The sequence below is a fragment of the Perna viridis genome, chromosome 12 (genome assembly GCF_037379345.1).
Source record: "Perna viridis isolate PV_CMFRI_1.1 ecotype Kerala chromosome 12, ASM3737934v1, whole genome shotgun sequence".
In the NCBI taxonomy this organism is placed as follows: domain Eukaryota; kingdom Metazoa; phylum Mollusca; class Bivalvia; order Mytilida; family Mytilidae; genus Perna; species Perna viridis.
In genome coordinates, this window is record NC_142456.1 from 24,128,351 (window position 1) to 24,139,701 (window position 11,351).

The window sequence follows — 11,351 nt, forward strand, 5'->3', positions numbered from 1 at the left end:
CCACTTAGATTAATCTGTTACAGTAGTTAATTGTTGAGACGGTTTTCATTCTAGATAATTGAGTTCGATCATCTGTCGATCTGATAGTAATTAAGTGTACGCTTGTACTCAATAAGTCCTGGCCATCCACCCCAAACAAACACACAAACTGGGATAACCGTTTTCGTTGCTGTATGGTAGTAAGGCTGCGTATTCGATAATGCAATTATATCAAGCCCCTGTGGCCAAGGGTTATGTTCCTGTTCCGCCCTAGCTGATTATGAGACTATGTATGAAACGTCGCGGTATTGATTTCTGTAGACCCTTTTGTGCTAACGGTAGGGTAGTCGATGAGTATGCGTAGAGCTTGCTCAATATACACTTCCGCGAGGAAAATTCTTTAGTTCTACCCAAGCCCTACCTCGCGGAAGTGTATATTAAGCATGTTCACCAACTTACCACAGAAGGTTCTATTGGTTATATCGAAAGGGGGGATGAATCGTGACCTCTGGATATTTATAGCGAAGATGACAATCATGGTACAATCATACAATATATTTTAGATCATATTAAACATTGAAAAAATAAAACAAATCATTTCAACTTTAAAACTTAAAATGTTCGTTTTTATCAATTTTGATAGAACTGCATGATATAATCAGAAGTAGAAAAAGATGAAGGGGTGTATTTTACTACTGCAAGATGTTAAGAATAATGTTAATATGTTCATATAGTACTTAATATGTAAAAAGGTCTGTAGAAATGTAGTCTGCAAAATTCATTCATAGCATATACTACATAAAATTGTGAATTCTGGCTTCGATATGGAAATGCAATTTCAAACACAGACCAAGTTGCGCGTAATCTTTCTTTATGCAGAACAATGTGTATTGTTGCGAGGCTGTCCATGTTAGGTATGGGTTCAAATACTTTTTAGAGTAATTAAATACTTTCAAATTACTTTTGATTTTTATGTCAAATACATTACATAGCCATTACTTTGATTTTTGAAATGTATTTGATTTTGTTTTCAAATACTTTGGAAAATGTAATTAATTACTTTTCAAATACCTTTTGAACGATCACAATATATGACCAAAAAATCCCTAAACAGTCCAGCAGACATCATTCACAAAATCAAATTCCAAATGATTTTTTCCTGATTACTTTAAAAATAGAAAAAAAAAATCATTTCAATTTTAAAACACACTATTTTATTATTTTTTGTTCGACGCTTTCTTAATCACTTTCACACCCTTTATAATTTCGGCTGCATTGCATTTGGGCGCATTATAAAAACTTACTACCTTTCAATTGGGCGCATTTCTTTATTTCATACGGCCAGAAAGGTTTTGAATCTCCGCCTTTCAATCGGGCGCCTTTACAGGTAAGATAAATAAAATTGGTAAACTGTTTTAATCAGCATGTAATCTGTATGTTTTTTTTTGTGGATGTATAATTGAAGCAGCAGACTGTGAACTACATCAAGATGAGAGGACTAGATGTTATCGCGACCGTTCGTCGAGAAGAACACGAGAAAACTGAGTACTCTATGGAACAGTATCGACTCTACTGTAGTGATGAATTGACCCGTCTTGAATTCATTAAGCGTATGGGCTACAAGTATTCCGCTCGAACAAATATATAAATAATAGTTCGTCAGTTCAACCTTCCATTGATGTCATGTTTAAGCTGGACTCTTTTAGAATGATGGTGTTTTAAGCAAGTCACTTTTATCTTCTAGTGCTTTTGAGGTTTAGTAAACAATCCAATTTTAACGCTTAGTAATATTGTTCTATTTTTTTATTATGTATTATTCATATTGTTTGATCATTCTTGCCCTATAAACTTACATAACTATCTCCAGAAAACAGTATCAGAAAGATCAATTTATCATTTATTTATATTGCAATGTATTTGAAATATAATTGAAAAGTATTTTTAATAAATAGCCTGGAGCCCTCTTTTTACTGGAACCCCTCTAGATCTGGGACCGGTTTCATAAAAAAACCCTTAAATTGAAAATTTCCTAAAATCCTTCCTCAATTTAAATTTCAACCATTCAGATTGCTTGAAATGGAAGATTTGAGGAAAATTCAATGATCTTTTTTTAAAATCTCTAGATCCGTCACTGAAAATACTTTTAATGACTATTACAAATTCCGGTTTTTAGAATGACCAAAAGAACCTGTGTTCCACTCCCCTCCCTTAGTTATCCCCCATGTAAAAATGTCAACCGAGACGTCTCATATTTCTGCTCACGATAAGGCTGTCCTAAATAGAATATTTAACCCTAATCTTCCTTATGGTGATGTGGTGGATGATGATGAAAATGAAGCAACTATAAATGGTAGGGCTAGGGCTATTCAAAGGTTCTGTTGAGGTCATTGATACTGATAGGACATTACAATTTACATGTATGATGTAAGATAAGATAATATTTATTAAAAGCCGGCAAGACAAATAATAACAAACATCAGCTCTCTACAGCTTCTGAACTGACTCAACAATAAATACTGATAAACAAAGTGTGGTATACAGTTAATATACATGTACACTGTAACATTCAAGACCGAGAGTATACAGGCTAAAAACCACTAATTCCACTTTCCATAGGCTTCTATGCTAATTTCACAATATTCAATGGCTTCTCTGGACTTTACCTTAACTTTAACCTGCAGAGGACTATATATCAGCATGATTCTACATATGTCAGCTCACAATCCTCAGAATGGCATGTGGGGTTAGCAGACTTGCAGTGCAGTACTGGTCACCGGAAGTGAAGGGTCTATAAATAGCATGGGAAATCCCAGTGTTTTCACAAGATAGGGGTATACTTAAAAATCATTATGGAGATTAGGCTTCACATCACAAGAAGCAAAATGCACCTATAAAATGTACAGAAATGTTTTTCCTTTCAAAAACCGTTTAAATTTTTTAAATAAGGTGAGAACTTTTTTCACAGCACTATGAGGAACAGGGGTAATTTCTGCGTAGGACTATTTTTGCGTACGTTCCAAATGCTCATTGGTTGAATTGGTAGTCTGTAACCTACATACAATGTTACGTACCGGCAGAAGCACTAGTTACACATACAGTTATACACATAAGCAGTGTGAGCTTTACGGTTATTACAGGTACTATATAAATTTCCCTTAGCGAAAAAAAGTCATGTCCTGGAAGTGACTGTCCATACGGAGAAAATTCATCACTTCCTTAAATCAAACAAATTAAAATATATATGTTAAGATTACATTTCAGTAAAAATAAATTTATCTTTTCTGATAGTTTTTGAGTCTTTCTCAATTTTTTTTGTACTTATTAAAAGAAGTGAATATGATGTTTTTAAAAAGTTTGCGAAAAAAACGTGGATGTATGTATGTGTATCTCAGCTGTGCCACTGTTACTGTTGTCAAGAACCTAAACAGTCTTGGAAAAATATAACTCTGATTGTATTATCCAAATTGAAGCATAGCTTTTCTAGGATAGGAAAGGCAATCATTTTTTTGTGTAGCTGTTGGTTGTGTCTGAACTTTGTTTACTATAAACAACTGGGGACACGTTGTTCAACTATTAAAGTATAAGTCCGGAAAAGTCAAACAGATAATAAGTAGCTGGGCATTCCAGTATTTCAAGTATTTAATCCACAGATCTAAATATAACATTTATTATGATGTTATATAGATGGTTCATTATTTTACAAATAACGTAAGTAACGCTCGATGTTACAAGAGCGGAGCATGATGGTAAGCTAACTAAAGATACAAAACATGCAGAGAATATAACACCCCAAAAACTCCAACAAATTATAAATAAAACATTAAAAATTCTAACTCTGACCAATGGCTAACTTTCTTAAGTTCAATGGAACCAAAATATTTACTTGTCAAAAGCAATTAATTAAATCAGTGTAATGTTCAACAGGGGGTGGGGGGATAGTGTCATCAAATGTTATCAAAATAAAAATATAGATCTTCATCCTGTGATGCAGGGATCAATCAACAGATGGTCGTGAGAAAGTCTGAGCATACAACTGTTAACATTAATCTTAATCCTGATCTAGCTGATTACCATTTACTATTTACTGACCCATAATTAACCCAATACATAACATTACATCACATGATATGTGTAAAATATTCCCACCATCCATGGAGAACTGTAATATTTCTGTACAGTTGATCAGACCGGCTAAAACTGAAAAGTATATTGCTAGAGATGCCCTTAAGGGTTAGCAGTTATAAAAGTATGGCAAAGTGTTATAAAGTTAGCAACAATTTTAAAAGCAAGGGAAAGGGGGGATGGGGTTGTGATTTTGGAAAAACAACTTTTTTTCTAGTTACTCATACATCAAAAAAAAAATATTGATTTCGCTTGCTGCTGAAATATAAATACAAATTTTGCACTTGTGAAAGAAAAAAATTTCATCTGACCCCCCCCTTCTTTTTTGTAATGTCCTTTATAATTTTTCGAGTCTCACACAAATGGTTCACATATGGTAAAACTCATGGTGTTTGCTGATTTAGCAATGCCTACTCCATATTATTTTTATACATGTATCAAAGCAAATTTAATTATAGATTCAATAATGTGCATGTATTGAATTCAACCCCAAAACTGTGCCAAATGCATCTTGACATTTTCATGTAAATGTAACGGGAGATCATGATTTAACCAACAAAATTGTACTCTCACATGGAGGATCAAACCCTTGACCACTCAGTTATAAGCAACAAACCAATTTGGCCAAAGTGACAATTTTATTACCCCAAGCTAATTACAACTTTCCACAGGTGTCAAAATTTTGTGTAAACAATCGCCTAATTCGCCACTTACACTAATCAGGAACTCGGAGTAACTGTTCATCTCTTGACCTCTCGAGCATGACTTTAAGGTTTAGAAAGTTCAAATATTGGTAAGAATTTCTGCTGGGAAAATTCCTTTACTTCTGGTTAAATTTGTATCAAAATGATATAAAAAGTTATTTATCATTTATTTTTGTACATCAAACTTTACTGTAAACAAAATGTGGGTAATTTGGTCACTCCCCAGATATTACAATATATATTTTGCAGTTGCAAAATTGTCAGCATTTATATTTACAACATTTATTTACGATCTTGAAAATATCATTAAGCTATCAATGAACTCCTCAGGGACCAATACTAAATATAACACAGTTATGTCATTAACTCGTTTGGGTCAATGTTCTAGGATTCGTATTACCCGTTACCCGGGGCAAGTGAAATTTGGGTCAGGGAAAGTTAGGTACTTAGTTGCACTTTTCCGTTGCAAGTTGAAAACTTCATATGCTGTAAGGATTTGTTTTGTTAGGAAAACAGTCATTGACTGTGGGAAAGTTAATTTTATATGGATTTTTCCCAAGGAAACTTCAATGTCTGAAAAATCCTAGAACACTGTGGGTCTCAAAAGCACAGTTGAAATTGTGCTAAAAATAGAATCTCATGAGGCAACACAGGAGAAATACCTGTTTGAAACTAATTTTATCTGTCCAATGCATCTAGTACTGTGCATGTTAAGGCTGTTCGTACCTAAATTTGTTGTATATCTACACTGTACTAGATGAATTTTTGTGTTTCTGCAAAAGGTTGCCATGCAGAAAACAGCATTTGTTTTTTTATATTACAGACATTTAAAATTATGTCAGGGATTTATGTCCCTGCTTAAAGAGTGTGAAGGGATTTCTATTTTTGATGATTCTTACAGGCTGGGGAGTTTCTTTTTGAATTAAATCTCAGGAATGCTATTTGGATTGTCTGGAAAACATGCTTGCATGATAATGGAAAAAAATAATGTGCTTTAATGTGCTTTATTCATATGCAATGTACATTTAAGTTTTATGTAATGTCTTTAAACAGTGCTGTAAATAACAGAAGAAACTGAAATATTTTATGTCAGATGCAAATACTACCTTGAAAAATATACATGTACCATTAAAATAGTCCTCATTTTCTCACAAGAAAGTGACTTAAGCTTTCAAAATCCTAGAAAAAACTCTACGTTATTCAAGTTACATGTAAGTATGTGGGATTTGCCCTGCATGCTCGTCTGTGTGTTGTCATTCTTGTTATTTGCCCATGAATATCCATTAGTATGAATTTTCATTGGCACGTTTACTTAGGTATTTTCAATTCACCTTTCTCATTTCAAAATGTTTTAAGATTTCTATTTATACCAAGTAACTGTTTTTTTTTTGCACTTTTTTTGTAGAAGAGGTTGAAACTGATGAAGTGAAGCAAGCAAAGCATCTTGAAACAGAGGGTGTCCAAGCTGCGGAGACTGGTGATGTACACAAGGCATTAGATCTGTTTAATCAAGCCATCAATGTGTTACCAAGTAGAGCCTCTGGATATAACAACAGAGCTCAGGCACTAAGACTGAAGGGTGACGTACAAGGTACATGTTTCAACTACTTATGTTCAACATCAAGCTACATGTATTTTTTTTTGTACATAAAGGAACCTTTTATTAATCCGACTCCTTGTCAGTACAATTTATACACTTAAATATAAAACAGGCATGCTTAGGAATTAAGAAACATCATGTACATGTACTATATTCTCACATTCCAAAAAAAAACTTTTTATAAAATTATAGTGGGACTTTGTTTCTTAAGCACCCACCAATACATTTCATTCAGTGTTCTTTATCAAATCTTGATTTTTTTTCAGGAGCTTTAGATGATCTGAACAAAGCAATAGAGCTAAGCCAGGGTAGGGGACAGGTTGCATGCCAAGCTTATACACAAAGAGGCCTTATTTATAAACTAGAAGGTATTTAATGTTTATTTAAGGAATAAATCATGGAAACCCTATTTTATCATTGTTTTACTGCTTGCTGGCCATATATTTTGCATTGTCTTACCTGAAGCGATAGTGAGGGTTTAATAAAAACATAAATGGCCAGCTCATGGTAAAACACTGATAAATGGAGTTTCCGTGATTTTTAACGATTCTAATGGGACTAGTTTCTTCATATTTTTTAATAGACACAGTCTATGAGTTGCACGAAATGCTGGTCACGCGTTTATCACTTTTTTTTTTACCATGGCTATGGTCTAAAGTTCTTTGAAGTATGTCATATTAGAAACAATATTTTAGCGCCACCTTTTTATACCACAACAAAAAATAGTGGTATTGTACATTTGTTATAATTGTGATCTGTATACAATAGATGTCCAGACAATAACGAGTATAAGTGTATATATCTCTGCTTAGTTGTACCACTAGCTCATTTGTGACAAAAGGAAGGCTGGGATTTTTTTTGTGGGTTGTGACTGGAGCTGTTTAGAAAGAAGGGGCCAGAAACATGGATTTTCACGATGTCTTGACAATAATTTGACTATAAGTAAATGAATCTCTTTAAAATTGTATCACAAGGTGCCATACCATCTAAGCAGGGCTGTGTTTGATTTTTGGGGTTATGACTTGAACAGTTTTGGAAGTAGGGGCTGAAATTCTTGTAAAAATCTTACCCCCCTATTTTACCTTGAAAGGTATGATCATACATGTGTACATGTATTTGCCCCAACAGTTCAGGGTTCAACATCTGCAGTGGAATCAAGCTGTGTCCTGTGAAGATTTTTATTAATTCAATTTAAAAAATGTAGTGTGTTGAATAACAAGCTTTCTGATTGATTGATTGAAAGCAAGCAAGGTTATTTTTATCTGGAAATGTGGCTGATTTATTGGAAGTCTCAACTTTTCACGGACTATCTTGCTTTAGAAGGCTAAAATGACTATTTTTAAACAGGTGAGTGATTCAGGCTCTCTAGAGCCTCTAGTTAAAATTTCCTTATTTATGAAAATGCTCCAACCATATTTGCCTGGTTTCAAACTCGTTTTAGTCTATGTTTGCCAGTCTGCTAAAATTTTGTTTGATCGTTGACTATCAATCCATTCTTGTTGGTCCTTTTAAACCTATATGTAGGCAGAGGTGATAACTTTTGTGGATGTGAAAATATAAGCCTCAGGTCACTACAATTATGTTGTAATCTAGTATCCAGGACTAGTGCTATAAGAACACTAAAATCTATGCTAATTCGAACTGAAATCGCTTGTGAAAATAGGTGCTTTTGTCAGCACCCTGCTAGGATACACCAATATCTGATTACTGGTACAAAAAAGTTATTGTAAATTAATTGTGTGGATAATTCTGTTAAATCAATCTAGTACTGTTAATTTCTACTAGCATGTCGTAAAACATTTTAAATTATGTAGCTAATTGATTTTTCTGGTATATTTGGCAGGAAAGGAAGAAGAATCTTTGGATGATTTTAAGAAGGCAGCATGTTTAGGAGGACAGTTTGCCAAACAGCAGGTGGTTGCTATGAATCCATATGCTGCTCTTTGTAACCAAATGTTGTCTGAAGTCTTCCACAAAGTGAGATCTGGTGAAATGTAAAAGATCACAATTTGTTGACTATTTTGATTGTTTTTTTTTTGTGTGTGTATTTTTACATAAGTTAATGATTGAACTGTAACGAGTCAGTGGCAAAACAATGGATTAAACACCTTCTATTTGTTGAAAAATTTTGTTAATTTCTTACAAAATTTTAGCATAGATCAACAAATAATAGGTTGAACCTCCGGCCCCACTTTAAAATCTCTTAATTTGCCCCTGACATGTGCCTTCTGTGGTGTTTTATTCCTACCTTTGAAGGCTTAAGGAATATTTAATTTTTCCAACTCATGAAGAATTTTAGGAAATCTTGCATTTATTTTTAAACATAAATTAATCCATGTACTTTATTGAAAATATTATATGTGAAACTTATGAATTTATTGATATTAGTCTAAAGATATTTTTATCATAATTTTTATTTTAATTTTGCTAAAGGTTATATATTTCAGCATCACTAGATGTAGGAAGGAATCGCTAGCTACTAGAAAGGGACCCCTATTTATTATATACTGATATGCATGCCACCTTTTAATTTAATAGATACAACTTATTTTGTTAAACTTGATTTTAGAATAGGATTGTAAGTCTCATTCTAGTTTCTTTTTCCTCACTGGAATTTCTGTTGTAGAATGTATACATTGGCAAATATTTTTTATGTGAAATTCATGTTAATCGAGCTTCATGTGAAATTTTCACTAAACACGAATTTCATATGAACATTTCATGTGAATTTCACGTGAACTCTGCCACTTAGTTTATTTGTTCAATTCAGGTGAAAATCATGTAAAATTTGTGTGAAAATCATGTAAAATTCGTGTGAAAATCATATGAAATAATTTTGCATGTGTATTGAAATCCAAAGACTGATATGTATTTTATTGTTGACTTCCATGATCTTGAATTGCTGCATTACAATGAAAAATTCAGTTAATTTGTTTTTCCTAGCACTTCAATCACATAGAAAATGATATTTGTCATTATTCATCGGTATTTTTACAAAGAATGATGTTTTCTCTGTAAATGACAAAGTTTCCATGCATTTGAATTAGGACCTATTCTCATGAAACCACGGAGTCATGTGACAAGATTTACATACCCCATTGTGATAGAGTTTGATTGTTATATTAAAAATCATTCATTTATTGTACATACACATTTTTTTGATGTAGTTGTTTTTTTTTGGGTTGATATTAACAAGGGTGATTTGCAGTAATTTTTATGTTTGTTTGTTTGTTTGTTGGGGTTTAACATCCGAGCAGCATTAGTAATAGTAATATTTATGTTAAAATCTACTGTGAATATTATTGTTTGTGGGGTTCCAATTTTCGAGGTTTTCATTGGCTTTGTAAACCACAAAATTTGGTTCCCAACAAAAAGCATTTCCCCATTCGTTTGTACGATTCTACGAATTCAAGAATCTACATACTAATAATTTTTTCTTAATCAGAAAAGTAAGTATCCACGATTTAACTTTTATAAAGTATATTTTGTTTACTTTAGAAAGTTTATGGAGATGATAGTATATATTAAAATTGTTATTCCCCCTGTTATACAGATGTGTGTGTGTAGTAATAGGTACACAAGAAAAAATGTAACATGTGTTTTTATGTTTTTCATATGTGAAGGACAGAAAGGGAAGTAGACGTTTTTTATGCATATTAAATGTGCGAAAACATTCTGTTGAAAACTTTCATGGAATAATTTTGTCTTCTTATTTCTGGTTTGTTCTAAATGTAAGAAAAACATGTGACAAACATGTTTTTCAGGTGTTATCAATACATATTTTACAACTTTTCCTGTGTTTGTCTGTCAGTTGTGCTCTTGCTATTTTGTTTTTGATCAGAATGAATTTGGGGTTTCCAAATTGGCATAACATGGACTTCAAATCTTCACATTTGAAAAAATAATTAATTGAAAATTTTTGGACAGGTTTATTCTTTCTCAAACAATATCCAAACTACAGGGCTGTTTTTGATTGGTTTATTGAACATTTCTTTTTAGGTTGGGAAGTCAGTAATGTAGTATTGTCCTCAGATAGATAAAAAAGTAAATCTATTTTTTTTACTTATTATTATATAATCTTTGCATGCCTTTTCATGGTATTTTTATAAATTTTATTTTTTTCTCCAAAGTGTTACTTTTGCATTGATGTACAGTATGATTTTATGTCAGTATGTTTTTGTTGAATATTCAAATTAACATTCCTTTTTGAATATAAATAAAGATATTCTCACAAGAGTCTCTCTTTTTTTTTAAATAATAGCCATGCTTTATGTGAAATCCAAACAACATAATAAAGTGAGGACGAAAAACACACAGAATCGAAAAAAAAATGATGATGAAAAGGAAAACATGAATGTACTGGTAAATGAGCAACATTAAAAGTATCAAGTAAGGAATGGAGCAGGTGCACAGCCAAATGTGCTACATATGATAATCATATGGTGCTCGAATTATATGATAATCATATATTTAACATGCGATAGTGATGACTATCATGATAATTTTTGCTTGAAAACATATAATAATAATGCGATATTCATATGTAAATTGAAACATATGATAATCATATAGTGCTCAATTCATATGATTATCATATGATGCAATCCACATGATTCTCACATGTGGCACATTTCCCTGTGTAGGGTAAAGACTTGCTTTGTAGTGTAATGATATGCACATGAAACTGACCATTATTTCTCCTACTTAAAAGTAAAATCAGGAGTGAGAGTTAGGTTCTTTTTTACTTCATGTTTACTCTGTTTTGCCAGTTTCAGCCTTGTTAGTTTCATATAACATGTAAATAATCTGGTCTCCTTAGAAAAATACTTTTTCTTAGTTTCTTCACATATGAGAATTTTAAAATATTCTTATAGCTCTGGTAGACCTCCATAACCTCTCAACTACAAGATTTACCTAGCGTGTTACTGCCTACAACTTGTAGGTAA

At 32.5% G+C, this 11,351-nt stretch overlaps 1 protein-coding gene across 1 annotated transcript; it reads left to right on the forward strand.

Moving 5' to 3' along the window:
- The first annotated feature begins 2,173 nt into the window (after positions 1-2,173).
- LOC148601764 (tetratricopeptide repeat protein 36-like) lies at positions 2,174-10,641 on the forward strand. Its single transcript, XM_088555557.1, has 4 exons — positions 2,174-2,329; positions 6,211-6,396; positions 6,672-6,773; positions 8,249-10,641. The coding sequence occupies exons 1-4, from the start codon at positions 2,209-2,211 to the stop codon at positions 8,401-8,403; spliced, it is 564 nt and encodes a 187-aa protein (XP_088411683.1). The 5' UTR covers positions 2,174-2,208; the 3' UTR covers positions 8,404-10,641.
- The last annotated feature ends 710 nt before the right edge of the window (positions 10,642-11,351 follow it).

What these genes read in the sequence shown, in the direction of transcription:
- LOC148601764 (XM_088555557.1), top strand. Translation starts at nt 2,209, where the DNA reads ATGTCAACCGAGACGTCTCATATTTCTGCTCACGATAAGGCTGTCCTA. An exon ending in AAATGAAGCAACTATAAATG is followed by an intron (nt 2,330 to 6,210) that starts GTAGGGCTAGGG and finishes CTTTTTTTGTAG; the next exon opens with AAGAGGTTGAAACTGATGAA. An exon ending in CCTTATTTATAAACTAGAAG is followed by an intron (nt 6,774 to 8,248) that starts GTATTTAATGTT and finishes TATATTTGGCAG; the next exon opens with GAAAGGAAGAAGAATCTTTG.